Source organism: Pseudorca crassidens, chromosome 12 (assembly GCF_039906515.1).
Source record: "Pseudorca crassidens isolate mPseCra1 chromosome 12, mPseCra1.hap1, whole genome shotgun sequence".
Taxonomy (NCBI): Eukaryota; Metazoa; Chordata; class Mammalia; order Artiodactyla; family Delphinidae; genus Pseudorca; species Pseudorca crassidens.
Genome location: NC_090307.1, coordinates 24,739,062 through 24,760,994, shown reverse-complemented (window position 1 = coordinate 24,760,994; position 21,933 = coordinate 24,739,062). Strand labels below are relative to the sequence as shown.

Sequence of the window (21,933 nt, the reverse complement as noted above, 5' to 3'; positions counted from 1 at the left end):
CAATTATGGTGTCCAATTCAGAGGTTCAATGATTAGTAGCTGCTCTCTCCATTCTCTGAAACCAGACAAGTTCTGTCTCCAGGTCCAAAGAGTATTCACTTAACTGATATTCACTCACTTTATAAGCCAGTTGAAAGTCACTGGCTTTAGTTTGATAAATTCTCCTATATTATACACATAAGAGTTGATCTATTATTTCCACTTGCTTTTCTATCTGATTTTTTTCATTTCTTGAAAGTGTCGTTACTGACTCAGTAAGAGTCTGACCAACATCATTATGAGAGTCTAAAATTTTTCTGCTACCAAGAAAAGGATCTGTCACCTTAGTTGTCACACTGTCTTCAATTCCTAATAATCAAAGTGTTTTCACTTAGATATACTGTGTAGTCTGAAGCTTTCCTATGCGTCTTCACCTGAAAAGATCTATTTTAATTCTAAATGCTTGCTCTTTTCTAGAAGGTGGTCATGGAGTTTTTTCCGTCTTCCTCTAAATCAACTGGCAGCGAAGACACTGCCCTCAGGCATCATACTTGGCTAACAGTATAGTGCTGGTGTGCGTCATCTCTGACTTACAGAAAATCTGTGTTAGAAATGTCAACTTCAAGTACAAAGCAGTAATGTCATACTGCCCCTCTACTGAACAACAGGAGTTGATTTTCTCTGATACTTGAGATTGATGGCTTGTCTCTTTCTTACTGCTCCCATCTCCATTAAGTTTAATCTAGATTCATCTAGGACATGTTGCAACTTGCTGATTTTATAACCCCTCTGTATGTAAATGAAATGAGTGAGAAATACAAAATCCCAATGAATAATTTCTACCTTCTTATAAAATCAAACCTGCTCAGCTGAACGTGCCTCTATCAAAACACGGGTGCAGCCTCACAGCCAGCTCTCAGCTATACGAGCAGAGCAAGAGAGAGACCTCAAAATTCATATGTAATTTCATACATAAACCAGACAGAGCCCTCCCAACTATTGTAAGTTAAGCCTAAAGATTTCCAAATGAAGCAAAGTAGAAAAAAATTCTGTCAAGTTTATATGACAACTATGTGGCTAAAAGCTTTTCTCTCTCCCATGAATCATAACAAAGTACTTAAGACATTTGTTTAAAAAAAAAATCCCAGCCACTTTTTAAAAGAATTATTTAGTATCACTTCAAATATAAATTTCCTCCTTCATCATTTAATTGACATGTATCCCAGTAAAGCATGCAATCATCAGTCACTATACAGCATGCAGCATGCAGTAAATGGACAGCATAGGTTAATAACCTGGAAGCATAGGATCTGAGAATGTGAGAGCAAGTTAAAGACAAGAGTTCCTCTCCATTGTCACTGAGGGTCGAGAAGCAATGTTGAAGCGTAGAACAGTGAGAGTGGGGAAAATACAGTTTGTCCAACACATAAACATATCTCCGCAAGTGGCGGCAGGTATAACTGAAAGACAAGGGTAAAAGGAGAAAAACAGAAAGAGAGGAGTTTTCCTTTGAAAAAATAAATCATTCTCAATGACCTCAAAGCTTTCTGTGTATTTTCACTAGATGGTGCCCAAGAAAAAAACAACTGTAAAAGAGAATATTAAAAAGATTAAAAACAAGAAAACAACCTGATTTTTTTAAAAAATGGACAAGACCTAAGCAGACACCTCACCAAAGATTTACCGATGGCAAATAAGCATAAGAAAAGATGCTCCACATCATATGTTATGAAGGAAATACAAATTAAAACGAGATACCACTACATACCTATGAGAATGGCCAAAATCCAGAATACTGACAACATCTAATGCTGCCAAGGATGTGAAGTAACAGGAATTCTCACTTATTGCTGATGGGAATGCAAAATGGTACAGCCACTTTGGAAGACAGTTTTAGTTTTCTTACAAAACTAAACATACTCTTACCATATAATCCAGCATTTATGCTTCCTGGTGTTTACCCAAATGAGATGAAAACTTATGTCCACACAAAAACCTACACATGGATGTTCATACCAGCTTTTTTCATAATTGCCAAAACTTGGAAACCATTAAGACGTCCTTCAGTAGGTAAAAGGATAAATAAACTGTGGTACATCCAGACAGTGGAATGTTATTCAGCACTAAAAAGAAATGAGCTATCAAGTCATGAAGAGACATGGAGGAAACTTACATGCATATTACTGAGTGAAGGAAGCCAATCTGAGAAGGCTACATAATGTATGATTTCAACTCCATGACACTCTAGAAGAAGCAAAACCATGGAGACGGTAAAAAGATCAGTGGTTGCCAGGAGTTGGTGGGGAGGAAGGCAGTGCACAGTGGAGTTTTAGGGCAGTGAAACTCTTCTGTATGATACCATAATGGTGGACACATGACATTATACACTTATCCAAACCCACAGAATGTACAGCGCCATGAGTGAAACCTAATGTAAACTATGGAGTTTGGGTGATGATGATGTGTCCAAGTAGGTCTACCAATTATAACAAATGTATCACCCCTGGTACAGAATGCTGATAGTGGGGGAGGCTAAGTGTAGGGGCGAGGCAGGGGCATATGGGAATTCTCTGCACAATCTGCTCAATTGTGCTGGGAACCCAAAACTGTTCTTAAAGAAAAAGTCTATTTAAAAGGAAAAAAAGATATACTGACAGAGGGAAAAGTCTCAAACTATCATGTCATTAGATAACCGTATAAAATTTACCTTGGTAGAGCAAAGAGACGTGAGATATTTTCTCTTTGCAGTATTACAAATACATTCCTGGAAGATAGGTAATACTACTACAGCAATGTGGAAGATGCCATGGTAGAGGGAATACTAGGGGTCAGAAAACTTAGAAATCTAGATCCAGCCCATCCACTGGCAGCTTTATAACAGCTGGTACTTGATCTAAGTCTCAATTCCACAAATGCAATATGAAAGTAAAAAGTTTAAATTACTCCAAAACTTTGAAGTGATATTATAAAAAGGTAAAATAGTAAGAATTTTTTATTATTATTATTATTGCCAGAGCAATTTCACTTGTATCACATTTCAGACCACTTAAAAACAACAAGTTTGAAAGAGGAAAATGCCAAGTCAATCAAGGTCAATTAACTAAATAGTGAATACATCAATTGATATGCCTAGACTATTTGTCTTTGAGAACCATGTCTGAAAAACCATACCAAAAGTCTATCAAAGTTCCTAAGGAGGCAACGGTGATTTTTAAAGTGTGGTGGAACTCAAAATAAAACTAAGAGACTGAAAGATTAGAAACAGGGAAATTTCCACAAATGGACAATCCAATCATCCAACCAACTAACCAATCAATCAACTAATAAGCCAAGCAGTACCTACTATCTACTGCATGTAGGACAGTGATCGACACTAAGGACAGGATGAGGAAGAAAATACACACAACTATTACCCATAGAGAGCTTACAAGATAGAGGGAAAGTAACAAAATTCCACCATAAACTGTAGAATTTCAAACTTCGAACTGCAATAAGCACTCTAAAGGAAAAGTACAGAATGCTTTAGAGGAGTAAAAAGAGGAGTAAAATGGGGATCTCCTTGAAATGTGGAGGTTGAGAAAGGGCTCTCGCAAAGTGAACTTTAAGCTGACATCTTAAGGAAGAATGCAAGTTAGCTAAATAAAGAGTGTGGGCTGGGAGGAGGAGTAAATTAAAAATCTATTACAAATAATATATGAATGTGGCAAAAAGAGTGGGCTCAAAATTAATAGCCTTCCTCTATTCAAAAAACAATCAGTTTTTTAAAAAATACCATGATTCCATTACAATGACACCAAAAAATGATGAAGTATTCAAGAATAAATCAAAAGTTATGCACAAATATGTATGAAGAAAGCTTTAAAATGGTAATAAGGAAAAATTTTAGACTCGATAAAATGGAAAAAAAATTTTTTAGACAGGAAACTCTAGGGTTGTAAAGTCACCAAATGTTCATATGTTAATCTAAAAATTTATATCCTCACAAATATCAGTAAGATTTTTTAGAAACTAGACAAGTTAATTCTAAGGTTCATATAGGAAACTGAACATTTAAGAAGAGCCAGGGTGGGGGGACTTCCCTGGTGGTGCAGTGGTTAAGAATTGGCCTGCCAACGCAGGGGACACGGGTTCGAGCCCTGGTCCGGGAAGATCCCACTTGCCGCGGAGCAACTAAGCCCGTGCGCCACAACTACTGAGCCTGTGCTCTAGAGCCCGCAAGCCGCAACCACTGAGCCCGCGTGCCACAACTACTGAAGCCTGTGCACCTAGAGCCCGTGCTCCGCAACAAGAGAAGCCACCACAATGAGAAGCCTGTGCTCCGCAATGAAGAGTAGCCCCTGCTCACCACAACCAGAGAAAGCCCGTGCGCAGCAGCAAGACCCAACGCAGCCCAAAATAAATAAATTAATTTTAAAAAAATGGCCAGGAAATTCTGAAAAACTAGAGTTATAAGATGGGATTAGCTCTGCCACCTATTAAAAAATACTCTAAAGCGACATTATCAGAAACAGTTTGGTATAGTGCACGAGCAGACAGAACACCAGAATAGACTCAAACAGGACAGGAACCTAGTGTAAGATAAAGGTGGCACTTTAAAACAGAAAACCAGATAAGTTATTCAATAAATGATATTAAGTTAACTGGGTAAATAACTAGAAAAAAAATATAGCTGACTTTCTACCTCACCTCTTAAAATAAATTCCAAGTTGATCAAAGCCTTGAAAGAAAAACACTACTACAAGAAAGCTCAAAAATAAACCATACACCTGAGAGTCACTTAAAAATAAAGACATAAATTTGACCACACAAAAAAAGGAAAACATGAATGGAGGAGACACTTTTCACTCTTTACCTTTTGTACTGTTTGCACTTTTTGCCATTTTCATGTATCACAGAAATAAATTAATAATTAATTAATTTTTAAAAATTTAAAGGGGCACAGGAGTGATACTTTCAATCAGAGGGAATATTCTAAAGCAGGGAGATCTAGGCGAGTTCATGGATCTGAAAGAAGTTCAGTACAGCTGCTGTAACAGTGAATACATGGTCAAAGGTAAGGCAGGCGCATGCAGGCTATGTGCTATTTTAAAAGATTTATCCTATCATGGAAAATTAATGAAGGGATTGAACAGAGAGCCACTATATCTGATTTACATTTTTTTAAATAAATTTATTTATTTTTGGCTGCATTGGGTCTTCATTGCTGCACGCGGGCTTTCTCTTGTGGAGAGCAGAGGCTACCGTCCTTTGTGGTGTGCAGGCTTCTCACTGTGGTGGCTTCTCTTGTGGCAGAGCATGGGCTCTAGGCACGCGGGCTCAGTAGTTGTGGCTCGCAGGCTCTAGAGCACAGGCTCAGTAGTTGTGGCACACAGGCTTAGTTGCTCCACGGCATGTGGGATCTTCCTGGACCAGGGCTCAAACCCGTGTCCCCTGCACTGGCAGGCAGATTCTTAACCACTGTGCCACCAGGGAAGTCCCTGATTTACACTTTTTTTTTTTTGATTTACATTTTTTAAGATACATTTCTGCAATGCAAAGATAAAATTGGAGAGGGGCAAAAGTTGAAAGATAAAACTAAACAAGGGCAGGAGTAGAAAAGCAAAGAACAGTAAGAAGCTACTGCAACAGTTCAGGCAAATACTGCTGATGGCTTAGAGGACAGGTACAGCAGAGTAAAACCAGTAAAACCTGCACACTGATTGGAATGGGGGACGGTGCCAGTGTAGGAAGATATCAAGAATGACTCCCTGATTTCTGTATTAGGAACTGAATGAAAGTAAACTTTCTGAGATAGGAGAAACTGAAGGAGAGACAGGTTTTATGGAAAAGATCATGAGTCTGGTTTTGAACATGTACGGTATCAGATACTGTAGTTGTGAGATGTCAGTAAAAGTTGGTATATGGGTAAGTTTGAAGCTAGGAGAGGTGTGGACTAACTAACCTAGAGATACAGGTAGATAGAGACATAGAAACACAGATGGAAATCAAAACTCTGAGAGCATGTATGAGATCACCTATAGTCAAAGTGATGAGACAGAAGCACGACCCAGAAGTTACAGCCTTGCCAGGTGAGCGAGGGAGAGGGAGAGGGAGAGGGAGAGGGAGAGGGAGAGGGAGAGGGAGGGAGGGAGGGAGAGGGAGGGAGAGAGAGAGAGGGGAAGCGGGGGGGGGGGGGAGAGGGAGGGGGAGAGAGAGAGGGAGGGAGGGAGAGAGAGAGGGAGGGAGGGAGGGAGAGAGAGAGGAGAGAGAGGGGAGGGGGAGAGAGAGAGAGAGAGGGAGGGAGAGAAGAGAGAGAGGGTAGGGTGGAAAGAGGAGAGAGAGAAGGCGGGGAGAGAGAGAGGAGGGGGGAGAGAGAGAGGGGAGGGGGAGAGTGGAGAGAGAGAGAGGGGAGGGAGGGAGAGAGAGAGGGGAGGGGGGAGAGAGAGAGGGAGGGAGGGAGAGAGGAGAGAGAGAGGGGGGAGAGAGAGGGGAGGGGGGAGAGAGAGGGGAGTGGGGGAGAGAGAGAGGGGAGGGGGGGGAGAGAGAGAGAGAGAGGGAGAGAGAGGTAGGGAAGATGATAATGAATACTAAGTGGTAACTAGAGTGGCAGGAAGAAAATCTAAGAGTGTTGTCAGAAATCAAGAAAAGGAGTGTTTCAAGGTAGCCTTGGTAATAATACACCTTTAAGATAATTTCCAAATATACTAAATAAATAATAACTTTTCAAGCCATATGATTGAAATAGTTAAAAATATTTTTATAAACAGAGCTACTGTTCAATTTAGAGAAGCTCCTTCCTATTAATTTAATCATCTTGAAATATTCTTCATTATTTTTAATAGAGAATGAATGGAAATAGCCCAGGTGACCAGCAGCCATGTGACAGATGTATTCTCATTGCGTGAGAAATCCTTTAGCTTCATACTTTTAGCTTACAACAACAACAACAAAAAAAAAACCAAGAAATGAACAAAAAACAACACAACTAGCTTTTCGGAATTACCTTTTAACCACTTACAACTCTATCATGAAGTCTGTTTTAATATTTTCACAGCAATTGTAAAAATGGTAAAAAATGAATTCAAAATTCAGTAGACCCTAGACTTTGAAATTGCTATTTTGAATTCAGCTCAATCTGTAGTCCTTAAATATAAATCAAGGCACAGAAAATTGGCTTTTAATTATATTCAGTTGTCATTATTAACTAATTTTTATGAGCATCCACTGGATAAATAATATTTATTGGTTGCTGAACGAGACTTCAGTTATGAAATTATTTTAAAGGCATGCAGTCTACGTAAAATTAATAAAATGTTTCAAAAGGTACAAATATGAAAATGGATAAAAAGATATGATGTTGTATTTACTTCAGCATTTTACACAAAAGAATACCTTCTAATCATTACTGAAAAAGTTATATGGCGTCTGATTGAAATCTTGCTGAGACAAAAAGATCAGCATCTTGGTTACCTTTTTCTAGATGCTCTAATTTTTGAATATTCTTAGAACACAGTGATAATATTACTTACCTTCCATGAATGGAACAGTATAATATTTTTTGATGAGCAGAGGTTTAATTAGGATTTTTAGCAGTTGCTCATATTAAGCTGGTGACCAAATGTAACGCATTATAGGACAATCTTTCCAATCCTTTATTTTACAACTGATCTTTGGAACTTAAATTAGGAAATGTCATCTTGCAGTGCTTGGTTTCATTCTAATATGTCAAGCTAATTTTGAATATGAACTCTGTGACTTTGTCATCTACTAAACTGAGAATATCTCTCACGATTTCTTCTAAGAAAATCATTAATAGAAGCACTGAATAGAAACAGGTCAAGGACAGGCCTCCTAGAAAAATTCACTAGAGATCTCTGTGTTGGCCATCAGCACATAGAGAAACACTAATCAACAGTATTTTCATGTTTTTCAGCCATAAATATATGAAGGAGGAATGTGAAAAAAAATACTTTCACATTTATGACCTACTTATGTTTTTTGTCCCCATATTCCACCACGGTAATTAAAAACAGGTATCAGAATCCCCATTTAACAAATGATAAAACTGCAGAATAAAGAAGTGACATGTTAACCATCCTGTCAATTAGTAATGGAAGAACTCTATCCAGTGGAATCCACCAACAATGCTGTCATGCTCCAGCCCGAGGCTTTCTAACTCTATAAATGAATATCCAAGCCCAGGACCCATCTGCTCTGGAAGTTCTCCAAGTCCTATTCCTGCTCACTTCTCCCATATAAAAGTATTATTAAGAAGCTGATGGGCTTCCCTGGTGGCACAGTGGTTGAGAGTCCGCCTGCCGATGCAGGGGACACGGGTTCGTTCCACGGTCTGGGAGGATCCCACATGCCGCGGAGCGGCTGGGCCCGTGGGCCATGGCCGCTGAGCCTGCGCGTCCGGAGCCTGTGCTCCGCAACGGGAGAGGCCACAACGGTGAGAGGCCCGCGTACCGCAAAAAAAAAACCAAAAAAAAAAAGAAGCTGATAATGTCCAAGATATGGTAGCGTTAGAAAATTTTGTTTAACAGGTTTACAATTAAATAGATATTGTTACTGAGTCCTAAAAAGGACTCCAGGACTCAATCCACCAAAGGAAAGCAAAAACTTAAGAAAACATAAAAATTGTGCTCTTTAAAAACGCGAATCACCACCACCTTTAACAAGCGATCACAGTGAATATTAACATCAGTAAAGTAAACCTTATGTGTCTCCTGATATGATCACAGTAGAGATTAAGTCTAACCACACGGAATCATCAGGCAAATCCAAACTGAGGGGCATTCTTTATTTAAAAAAAAAAAGGGTCTGTGTTTTTCAAATTTTGAAAGATGAGGAAAAACCAAGGGGCTGTTCTGGATTAAAGAAGAATAAAGAAGACAACTAAATGTAGTATGTGATTCTGGGATTGGATCCCAGACTAGGGTAATAAAAAGGCTTTTTTTTTTTTCCTAGAAAGGAAATTAGTGGGGCAAATGACAAAATTTGAGTGCCTGTAGATTAGACAAGAGTATTTTCTCAATGTTAATTTCCTAATTTTGAGAAATATCTTTTTATTTTTAAGAAATACACACTGAAGTTCTTGGTGGTAAAGGTACATCTTGTTTATACACTTATTCTCAAACGTTTCAGAAAAAAATAGGACACACAATGATACAGCAAATGTGAAAGTTTTACATTTTGGGAATTTGAGTTAAAGGTAAATAAGAAATCTTTATACGATCTTTCCAAGGCTGCAATTTAAAAGGTTTTTAAAAACAAATACAATATTATAACATCAAAAAACTTAAAGAAAACCAAACTAGCCTTTTTGATATAGTGAATAACATCCATTTTAAGGTTATGGAACGCAAACCTAGAGCCCTCAAATGTCATCCTGACCTCTATACTTAAAGCTTAGGACATCAGAAAAACTAGAGTGTGGGAAGTAAGCAAATGTGGTCTGGAGCTATCCCATAAAAAACAGTCACTGTTACTTAAGAGCTGCACTTTCATAAAAAATAAATTCTCTTTAGTGCCTTCTTACATGAAAATGTCCAAGATTATGCAATGTATAGTTCTGAAATGTTACTTGATATGGTTATGCCTCACCAAAGTAAAATAGGAAAATTTCTGTCCTAGAACAACATTTAAGTCTGTAAAAGATCCCCAAAACCACAAGCAAGAAGAGTGATGCTCTAAAAAGAACCCAGGGTCAGGCTTTCTAATAATGTATTTTACAATACTTTGACAATAAAATTACAACATAAAAATGAGGTTACCAGGGGCAGGTTAAACTTTATGGACTACCTAGACTATTCTGTGTATCCCTTTCCAATCTCCATTTTTGTTTCTCCCTGCCTCCCTTCCTTTCTTTCGAAAAAGCTTGTCAGCAGATTCACCAGTAGGTTTAAAATACCAAGAAAACTAAATTAATAATAAATGTTTAGCACCAATTTGAAGAAAATTATAAAAATTTACTATTGTGCATAAAAGAAGTTTTCAATAAATGAAGACACACCAGTATGCTTCTGCATGGGAAAACAAAATACAAAGAATGCCATTATCCTCCACAGATTAAAAATCGCAATAGGAATGTTTACTTTTGACAGTGTAACTCTCTTACAGTGATTCCTAAATTTCTTTTATTTAAGTGTTCATCTTAAAAGCCAATAAAAGATATGGATCCCCTTACAGGAAAATGCAGCAAGTCACATACACACAAAATTTTATATAAAATTTCAAGATCTTCATGGAATGCCTGAAGCCCATTCATATGATCCCTATGTCCCAGATTTATGAACTACAAGTACTGAGCTCCTGTGTAGAAGAAATAGGTAAAAGAGCCAAGAAGACTTTGAAAAAGAATAGTAATTAGGAGGGATTTAACCTTATGCTATTCAAATACATAAGTCTATAATAATAAAAGTGGAAAGAAAAGTGCTAGAAGAAAAACAGACATGTGAATCAATATGACAGCTAAGAAAACCAAAAAACGGAATCTAGTATGTGCTAAGGGTTGCATTTAAACTTTGTAAGGGAGAGGGATTTTTTTTTGATATGTGTCTGGAAAAACCAGTAACATATTTGAAACAAAAAAACCAAAAAAACCCCAAACAGACATATTTCTTACATAGCAAATCAAACAAAATCCACCAAAGGACCAGAAGAATAAAAGAGGGAAGTGGGAGATGTGGCCATAAGAAAAAGGATTATTGATGTTACTTTATAAACATTTAAGATGTCAAAACAATCACTAAAATTAAAAGGTAACACATATATTTATAACATAAGACAGTCAATTTTTCCTTGTGTCTATAAAGAACTCTTTAAAATCAATAAATGAAAGATGAAAAACACAACTGACAAATGAACAAAGTGCATATGCTGGTAATTCATAAAATATACAAGCAATAAACATTTGAAAACAATTTACTCTCACTAGTGATTAAAAAAACAAAATTTCAAGAATGAAGCACCAATTTTTGGCTATCAAACTGGAAGACGTGTTTTTTAAAAAGAAGCTGATGGGGATGGCAAGAATACAGGAATATGGACGTTTTATGCACATGGGCTCTGATCTCACAGAACATGCATTTGAATAGGAAGGAAGACTGAGAACAATTGAGTAAAAAAAAAAAAATAACAAGAAAATTTCAGTTAATGAAATAAAGAAAATATGAACAAGGGTGGTGGGAGAGGGGACAGAGGGGCTAACTTGTGTTGTTCAGAAAGGTTTCACCAACGGAATGACATCTGAGCTGAGAAATGAATGCCTAAGAGAACTACAATTTCAACTTCTCGAGTATTTCATAATATTATGAGCTAACTTACATTCTTTACTCCATAGCTGAATAAAAACATTTGATATTTCAACTGAAAGAGATATTAATAAATCTGAATAGGGCTCAGACATGAACAAGATAATGAGTTTTTTCAGTGGACGGGACTGGAAAAATGATGACGCCTGATAATGCGGATCTGTGATTTCATAGTCACAGGGCTGGGAAGAGCCGAGCAGTCGTTTTATCCAGTCTTCTACCCACAACAGAATGTCCTTCTAAGCACTCCTGCAAGTTTTTCATATTGCTCTTACTATATACATCTTTAAGCAAAAGGGAACTCTCTAATTTGACAGACAGCCCCATTCCACAGATAAGTGTAACAATTAGAAAATTGTTCCTTAAAGTAAGTTAAATTTCTACCTAGTTATGACATCTGGAATTAGATACACAAAGTCTAACTTTTTTCTCTACATAATAGCTTTTGACTGTATAAAGAAATTGTGAACCCCTTAATTTTTTCTTCTCTCATTGATACTAAACATCTGTTCTTCTATCTTTCAAGAACTACAGTTTCTAAATTCTTCATCAGTCTTATTACTCTTCTTTGGACATTCACATTGATTAATAACCTTCTCAGCAATGTAAGAAAGGCAAAGAGGAGTATTTTCTCACTGACAGTATTTACAATTGATAGTAAAATGGATACCAACTTTTAGTTGGTCTTACTGTAGTTTTAAAATTCTTTACGGGCATAGACAATACACTCCCTTATTGCCTAAACCACTGATATCATCCACTGCTTAGTACACCACTGGTTATTCTTAGAATACGGCAACATAAGTGAACTCATCATATTAGATGTGTTGTGTTTCGGGCAATGATGAGAAAATTATATTCTATCAGTAAAGCTCAAAATAATTTCAAAAACTAAAATTAAATCAAAAAGAAAAAACTCCCTCAAACTGAGAACTGAAATGAATTTAACTGTATATCAAGTGATGATAAAACTACACAAATAATTATTTTGTATAACTTTAAAATGTAGAATTGATCCTACATACTCAGTGGGATATACTCTAAGGACAAAGAGACACCAAAAATCCTAAACTTCATTCACTGACAGTAGCAATATTAACATTATTTTGAAACAAATATACATACATATATACACAGAGAGAGACACACAGACATGAGAGAGACACACAGACATATAGAGACATATTTAGTAGGATAAAGAGGAAAAATATATTAATGCTGTTCAAACAATCAAATCAGAATTTATGTTAAATAATCTTAAATTTGAATCAGAACTAGCAGTATAAACTTTTTCCTTTTCAAGAATTTATATTTTCCTAGCTTTGTCCACTAAAGAGAGCTATAAGAAATGACAATCTCCTTAGCAATTAGCACCCCTATCACCTACGAGCCAGACTGTGGTTTCTAAGTATCATTCCCACTAAAAGAAACCAGAGTCCTTAGAAGAATGGCTGTTTCTACGTCTGAGACAGGAAATGTGCAAGATGGCCTGAGACATCTTATTGGCCTAAGAGCAAGGAAGCAAGAAAACTATCAAAGACAAATGGGGTCCTATCAAAAGGACACAGAGACAATACCATACGAGGTCTGCCATTGGCCAAAGATAGCTCAATAAGATATCAGAAAAATTACTCTGCAAGTGACTGAAACACATTACACACACACACACACACACACGCAATATATATACACTGAAACATATTATATATGTATATATATAGAGAGACAGAGATCAAGGAGATCATAATAAAATAAAACAAACAAGAAACAAAGATGCATTAGTTATGACTGGAGGTAACAAGGGCACTTAAAGGGAAAGAATTAATTAAGCATTAATCATGTCTTTCTAACTAAACCTAACTGGAAAAGAATCCTACCTAAAAATATGCATGTACTATTATAATTAAAATTTTTCCTTCTGGCAGCCTATAATGAAACAACTAATTTGGTCAATCATCAAGAGATGAAGCCATCACATATATGAACAATGGTGAAAGTCAGAACAAAGGGAACATGTATCCTATGCAAGTAAAAGACAGTGTGGCAGGAGCTGACCTTGTGGGAGAAGAGAGGTAAATGGGGCCAGATTACCCAGGAGTTTTGTCTTTATCCTAAGAACAATGGCAAGCAACTGAAGTCTATTAAGCAGAAGAGTTACAAGATAAGATTTGCATTTTGAAAGGAGCAGTCTGGCTGCAGACAGTTGAGGGAAGATTTGGTAACAGACCAGTTCGGAAGTTACTGTAGGGAACTAAGGCAATGGAGTAAAGGAGAGAAGCGAATGGATTTGAGACAGAGTTACTAACAAGACTTGTTACTCAATTGGATGTGGCAGGTAAGAGAAAGGGGGTGTCAAAAAATAACTCCCAGCTTTCAGGCTCACATAAAAGGTGATGTCATTCACTGAGGCAGGGAACAAGAAAGAGGACTGAGGAGCGCTGGGAAAGGGCAAGATTCACATTTTGGACGTGCTGTGTCTGAGATGACTCTGAGAAACTTGAAAGATGATACCACGTATCTGATTGGACCAAAAGGTTTCAGCGGTCTGAGGACAGGTCTAGCCAGGAGATATGCGTTTGGGAGTCATCCACATATAAGTGGCAGCGGCTGAGATCACCTACCAAAGGAGTAGAGGGTACGGGATCTAGGATTTATGTATTAAATGCCAACATTTAATAGTGTAATAAGATCACGTTAAAGCTAGACTAGAGGAAGACAAACTTCCACAGAATTTTGAGGAGTGGCAAAAACAAACAAACCAATCAACCCAGAAGGAAGATGAGGAAACCAAGAAGAGACTGTCTTAAGGAAAGAGTAGTTAAAAGTGTCAAATGCAACTGAGAGGACAAATAAGACAGAAAATGTCTCCTCGATTTAGCAATATGAAAGTCATTGGTGACCAACAGTCCCTTTTGTTAGCAACATAAAAAAACACCATTCATTAAAACACAGCTCTGGATATAAGACTTCTGTTTAATACCACTGATTAGCTCATTTAAGTGCATTAAATACCATTAAGTTGCCAGGGGTGATTTTTGCAAACCAAAAATTTTAAAAAATAGCTCTCACACACATAATTTTACATAGGATAAAACTTACAATCAGTGTGGATATCTAAGGATATCCAAAAAATTAAGCAAAATAAAATCTGGGACAAGTGTCAGGAAACTACACAGCAGTGGTGGAAGCACAGCCCTTGAATCATTTAACTCCCTGGCAGCAGAAGCCATTTTTCCTGGAGCGAAATCTATTGCCAGCAATGAAGATCCTGGGAATCTCTAGTATGAAGGATTAACAAACTGGCCCAAACACTGGAAAATACATTGAAAGGAACAATCTAGTACTAGCTCAGAAGGGATGAAATGACCTAATATCCCACTGCCAGGTCTAGAAAGTAATAGAGATTGTAATAATAATAAAAAAAGGACCTCTTCAACAACAATATAACACTATGATATAAACTTCTTTTCTGTGACTTGTTTTATTCTCATTTGCTGAAGAAATTCAAAATAAGAAAATCCCCTGGATTTGCAGTGTAACACAACATTTTAATCAGTTAGAATTTATACTATCATTGATACTTGAAATTTAATTAAATTCTCTGATTTAAAAATCTTCTAATAAGCACTTTCATCCTAAATTAGCTACTTATTTTGGGATATAAATGCATCAATAAAGACCTACAACATGAACATTTTTAGAAATTTTAAAAATAAGTAAATATTTCAGGTCTTCTACCCATTTTTTAATTGGATTGTTTGTTTTTTTTATGTCGAGTTATTTGAGCTGTTTATATATTTTGAATACTAACCCCCTATCGGTTATATCATTTGCAAATATTTTCTCCCATTCAGTAGGTTGTCTTTTCATTTTGTTGATGGTTTCCTTTGCTGTGCAAAAGCTTTTAAGTTTAATTAGGTCCCATTTGTTTATTTTTGCTTTTATTTCCTTTGCTTTAGGAGAAAGATCCAAAAAAACAGAGGACATTCAGATGGCCAACAGGCACATGAAAAGATGCTCAACATTGCTAAGCATCAGGGAAATGCAAATCAAAACCACAATGAGATATCATCTAACACCTGTCAGAATGGCTATCATCAAAAAGAACACAAATAACAAGTGCTGGTGAGGATGTGGAGAAAAGGGAACCCTCCTACATTGTTTGTGGTATGTAGATTGGTTCAGCCACTGTGGAAAACAGTATGGAGGTTTCTCAAAAAACTAAAAATAGAACCACCATATGACCCAGCAATTCCATTCCTGAGTATATATGTGAAAAAAACCCAAAAACACGAACATAAAAAGATGCATGCATCCCAATGTTCATAGCAGCATTACTTACAATTGCCAAGATATGGAAGCAACCTAAGTGTCCATCAACAGATGAATGGATAAAGAAGATGTGGCACATATATACAATGGAATATTACTCAGCCATAAAAAGAAATGAAATTGAGTTATTTGTAGTGAGGTGGACGGACCTAGAGACTGTCATACAGAGTGAAGTTAAGTCAGAAAGAGAAAAATACCGTATGCTAACACATATATATGGAATCTAAAAAAAAAAAAGTTCTGAAGAACCTAGGGGCAGGACAAGAATAAAGACGCAGATGTAGAGAATGGACTTGAGGACACGGGGAGGGGGAAGGGTAAGCTGGGACGAAGTGAGAGAGTGGCATGGACATATATACACTACCAAATGTAAAACAGATAGCTAGTGGGAAGCAGCCGCATAGCACAGGGAGATCAGCTCGGTGCTTCGTGTCCACCTAGAGGGGTGGGACAGGGAGGGTGGGAGGGAGACGCAAGAGCGAAGAGATATGGGGATATACGTACATGTATAGCTGATTCACTTCGTTATACAGCAGAAACTAACACACCATTGTAAAGCAATTATACTCCAATAAAGATGTAAAAAAAAAGATGTGGTATACACATACACACACACACACACACACAAACACACACACACACACACACACACACACGTGTGCAATGGAATACTACTCAGCCATAAAAAATAATAAAAGTTTTGCCATTTGCATCAACATGGATGGACTTGGAGGGTATTATGCTAAGCAAAATAAGTCAGACAGAGAAAGACAAATACTGCATGATATCACTTATATGTGGACTCTAAAAAATACAACAAACTAGTGAATATAACCAAAAAAGAAACAGACTCACAAATATGGAGAACAAACTAGTGGTTACCAGTGGGAAGAGGAAAGGGGGGAGGGGCAATACAGAGGTAAGGGATTAAGACTAAAAACTACTGTCTATAAAATAAGCTACAAGGATATATTGTATAACACAGGGAATATAGCAAATATTTTATAATAACTATAAATGGAGTATAACCTTTAAAAATTGTGAGTCACTATACTGTACACCTGTAACATATAATACTGTACATTAACTACGTTTCAATTTAAAAAAGGGTAGGAGGAAGCAGTAAAAAAAAATAGGCAAACATTTTAGATGGCAATTTCATGATGTCTTTGTAAATGTACTTGCTTCCTGATTTTAAAATATTTGTTATAATCAGATATATATTTGGTAGTATCTATAGGATTAATCATACTAACTTTTAGGGGCAAACTTTATTTCCAAGAATGTTTCTGAGAATCTCAACTCTGCCTTTGATTACAGTTTACAGAATCTCATTCTCCTTTTTATAGAAAACAAAGTAGTTAAAAGCACTGATTTTCACATACTATAAAAGCAAAGGGGATAAGGCACTTGAAAATATATATTTTTAAGTTTTGTAAACATTATGTGTCATATGTACCAAATATCTAAAAATATTAGACTAAGCAGATGGAAACTTACACGGTACTCATTAAGTATAACATCGTCCCTTGTTTTAAAGATGATGTGACAATCTATATTTACAGGTGTGGATAAACAAATCAATTTATTACCGGCATTCCTTTTTACATGGCATATGTATTTTAAAAAAGTCTTTTGACTGTGGACAAGGCAACCATTTAAAAAGAATGTCGCCGTGGCTCTCCATTATAGACGTTTGCTCCTACAAGTATCCAATATGGCCATGCAGCAATGTGGAGCTGGCTTGTTCCCAATAATGCACAGTTATCCTATATGGCCTGAAGTTGTATTTCAACGTGTTAATAGTGTGCTGTTCTCTACCCTACTTGTGATCTAATAACAAGGTCTAAAAAAATCTACAAATGCAGACATTCATTTCAAGTTCCTAACGCTTTCTTCTCACGAACTTAAGAGTTGGGAGGAAGGGAACACTGATGGAAATTTCATAAGGAAAGAAAATTTACTTGAAAACAATTTCTTGATTGGATTTCTTTACAATTTATATTTTGAAAGAAACATTTCTATATGTCATTATGTTCCTTCCTTGTGTTGAGGGAAGTGGTAGATTGACAGAGCACACGTTAAAGCGATGACGCCCACAGATTCCAAATTGGTTCCAGTGGGGGTGGAGTTGATTGAAGGAAAGGAAGACCTAAAGCACATGTTCATTACAGAAATAGCTATTAAAGACAGAGAACTTAGCCTGAAATTTTAAAAATTTATCTTTACATATCATCTTGAGAAATTAAAAGACTTGTTTTCAAAAATCTAGTCTTCAGGGGACATTCATAATGACTATATACTAGATTCAAAAGTGTCCCTCAGTCCACACACATCTGTCTACACTAAGTAATCTGGGGTATAAACACTAAGAATGTAATAGAAAGACTGGGTTCACAATGAAATAGGTATAAAATAGCATATTCAGCACATTTTATGACCATCAAAAAGCTTGTTCACTTCTATGGTCATTATATTTTACAAACACTCTCTTGACAAAAAGGCACAGAAAGATTTACAGCTATTGTAAAATTATTCTGAAAAATCTGAGTTCTGAGTCTTAATTCTCAACATATATGCCATAAGTATTAGATCAGTGAAGTTAGATCATCTGGAGCCATGAAACAAAGGCCAATTCTGTTAAGACTGATTAAATATGTCACATCCTTTCTACAGCAGAGCTAGAAAAATACACACAAGATAAAATGCTATACAATCAAGAGTTGGAAATCTATTGAGGTCATTAAAAATAAGAACAAATCTTCACATATAGAAATTATGCTAATAACCCATCATCAGAAGACCATTTTGGAGTCATTTTTCAGTGTGCTCATGGATATACACTGGAAGAACCACATTCCCTCAACCTTTCACCCACGTGGGTGTGGTGACACACACCATACCCACATCTGTGAGCTGGCAGGCAAGGATCACGGGAGTGGTCTGTTACAGGAATGTGGTCATCATGAAATTGAAGAAGCTCACTGGCGTAGGTGGGTGGAGATGAAAAGCCTGATCTTGGTCTCACCAGCTCAATGCTCTCATCAGCCTAAATGAAGTATTAGCCTTTCTGCCACAGTACCTGACAGACACGCCAGGACACCTATTCCTGGGGGAAAAGACAGGCATGTGTTCTTTTGCCTCTGGCTCTTTGCACCTGCTGCCAACTATCTGGAGATGCTCATTCCATCTCCTTGTCCTTTTGGCAAACTCCTCTTCCTCCATTCTGTAAGTGTGACTCTCCCATGAGGCTTTCCCTGACTGCCTCAGGCACATTCTGGTGCTTTCCGTTCTAGGTTCCCATTTTGCCTTGTGCTCACTGCCAATACACAACTTAACAAAATACATTTGTAACTGTCTTCGTATCTATCTTCTCTCTCAACCCTAACCTCTTTGAGGGCAGATCGTGAATTTCTGTTTCCCTAGCGCCCAGCGCAATGCCTGGCGTTAAGAAAGCACAATATTTACTGATTCACTAGAGGAAAACTGACAACGATTAATGTTCCATATTCAGTGATCCACAGGTCACTCTGCTTATGAGGGTCTCTGTGCATTTTATACTACACTGACAATCACGCTGTATGCTGGGCTGGGATTCAGAGTCATAACCATAAATATAGAATTCCTTCCTTCCTTAGGAGTGAGCAAAGGTCTATAAATCACTAGCAACAGGAACTTACACAATAATTTCTCTCTAAGGCCCTAACTTCTAAGTATTTTAAATTTTAAAAGAATCCCATGATTTGTCCACATGGCAGAAGTGCAAAAGATTCAACCGTTTTAATCACTTCCACCCTCCCCAAACAAACAAAAACTTTTAATTTTCTTTCCATGGAGTAAAGTACTGGATCAACATGATTAAGTTCAAAGCTGGCCATCCTGAAATAGTTCTGAAGACCTTATGAGCTATCACTCTATTCAATGAATTACTTTACATTAATTTGGATCAAAATTTGCAACAATCTACCAACTTCTAGAGCTAGGTGCCTTATAAAAGGCTTCATATGCTTTTTTTAAGACAAAAGTTGTAACTGTTGGATACAGGAAATGGCCAAGATGGGATGAAAGAGATCAGAAAAGGAGGGAAAACACTTACTATGATTTGCAGCAACATGAATGGACCTAGAGACTATCATACTAAGGGAAGTAAGCCAGACAAAGACAAATATCATACATTGCTTATAGGTGGAATCTAAAAAATATATATATACAAATGAACTTATTTACAAAACAGAAACAGACTCACAGACATAGAAAACAAACTTATGGTTACCAAAGGGGAGAGTGGAGGAGGGAGGGACAAATTAGGAGTTTGCAATTAAAATATACGCACTTCTATATATAAAATAGATAAACAACAAGGACCTACTATATAGCACAGGGACCTATACTCAATATGTGGTAATAACCTATAATGGAAGAGAATGTAAAAAGAGAATATATATATATATAACTGAATCACTTTGCTGTACACCTGAAAGTAACACAAGAATGTAAATCGACTATATTTCAAGTAAAAAAAAAGCTTACTATGGAAAGACAGACCAAAGTACTTTGTTTTTATGACATCACAGAAGGAGAAAACAGGGTACAAGAAAGATCTATATCATGATGGAAGTGACATAGGTGCTTATTTATCTAGCATCTGCATAAATAGTTATTAGTTCTTTGACTCTTCTCATCTCTCTTTGGTATGTCATCTATAAGAAAATTAACCAATGGTTACCCATCAGGCAGTTTATAGTGTAGCTGAAGATTCAAGGTATAAACAGTGTAAAAATTAAATGACAAAAAAAATTACCTAAGATGTATCACAATTCCATATATTTACTAATTGACAAAATAATAAATCTATGACAATAAGAGGTTACGAACAGGACAAAAGAGAAGATCGTAGACTGTGAAGAATTAAGTATCAGGAGAAAAATATAACGTAGGTATCATGGATTGAATTGTATCATCCCAAAATACATGTTTAAGTCCTAATCCCTGGTACTTCCTGGTACTTCCACATGTCGCTTATTTGGATATGGAGTTTTGCAAACATAATTAGTTAAGATGAGGTTATACTGAAGAAGGGTGGGCACTTAATCTAATATGACTGGTGTCCTTATAAGAAGAGAAGAGAGAAGAGAGACAGAAACATACAGGGAGAAGATGGCCATTTGATGACAGAAGCAGAGACTGAAGTGATGCATCTATAAGCCCAATACTACCAAGGAATGCCAGCAAACAGCAAAAGCTAGAAGAGAGAAGGAAGCATTCTACCCTACAAGTTTCAGAGGAAACACGGCCTTGCTGACATCTTGGTCTCGGATTTTTAGCCTCCACCACTGTGAGATGATACACTTCTGTTGTCTTAAGCTCCCAATTTCTGGTACTTTGTTACAGCAGCCTTAGGAAACTAATACAGTGGGTGAGATGTGTCCATTCAATTGGCAATAACGAGAATATGCATCATCACATCATCAAAATAAAAAAATTCTGCTATTTGAAAGATATTAAGGGAAAAGACAACCCACTGACTTGTAGATGAATATTTGCAAAACATATACCTGTGAGTTTTATATCTAAAATATATTAAGAACTCTCAAAAGTCAAAATTAAAAAGCCAAACAACCCAATATAAAAAGGACAAAAGGTATGAATAGACATTTCAGCAAAGAAGATATATGAATATGAGTTATAGGAATACATGAATATAAAGAAGTTATATGAATTATATGAACATAAAACTGCTCAATGTTATTATCATCAGGGAAATGCAAATTAAAAGCACAATGAGATACCACTATGTATTTATCAGAATGGCTTTTACAAAAAGATATTATTAGCTATTTGGTGAAAATGAACACTCACACACTGCTAGTAGGAATGCAAACTGGTACAGTCACTTTGGAAGAGTCTGGCAGTTTCTCATAGAGTTAAATATACACTTACTATATAACCCAAAGACGCCATTCTTAGGCACTTACCCAAGAGAAATGAAAACTCACATTCCCACAAAATTCTCCACACAAATATCTGTAGCAGCTTCATGCATAAATGCCCCCAAATGAAAACAATCCAAATGTCCTTCAACTGAAAAATGGATAAACTGTAGTACCCATACAATGAAATACTACTCAGTAATAAAAAGGAATGATACAACAACATGGATGAACTGCCAGACTCAAAAGACTACATATCCTATGATTTCACTTACAGGGGAACAGAATAAGACTTAGGTGATGGGAAGGGTATGACTATAGACTCATACAGGGGAATCTTTAGGGAGATAAAACTTTTCTTTATCTTGATCATGGTGGTAGATACATGACTAGATGTG

General features: G+C 36.7%; 1 protein-coding gene across 4 annotated transcripts in view; it reads right to left on the bottom strand.

The window, feature by feature from the left end:
* Nucleotides 1-21,933, bottom strand: part of DYM (dymeclin) — a 373,371-nt gene that overhangs the window by 165,499 nt on the left and 185,939 nt on the right. For 2 of the 4 annotated variants that reach the window (XM_067699139.1, XM_067699137.1), the window contains exon 14: nucleotides 1,275-1,439. The exons of the other annotated variants lie outside the window; for them this stretch is intronic. In XM_067699139.1, coding sequence (XP_067555240.1) covers nucleotides 1,275-1,439 — 165 coding nt within the window. The remainder of the gene's footprint in view (nucleotides 1-1,274; nucleotides 1,440-21,933) is intronic. 4 annotated transcript variants of the gene reach the window in all.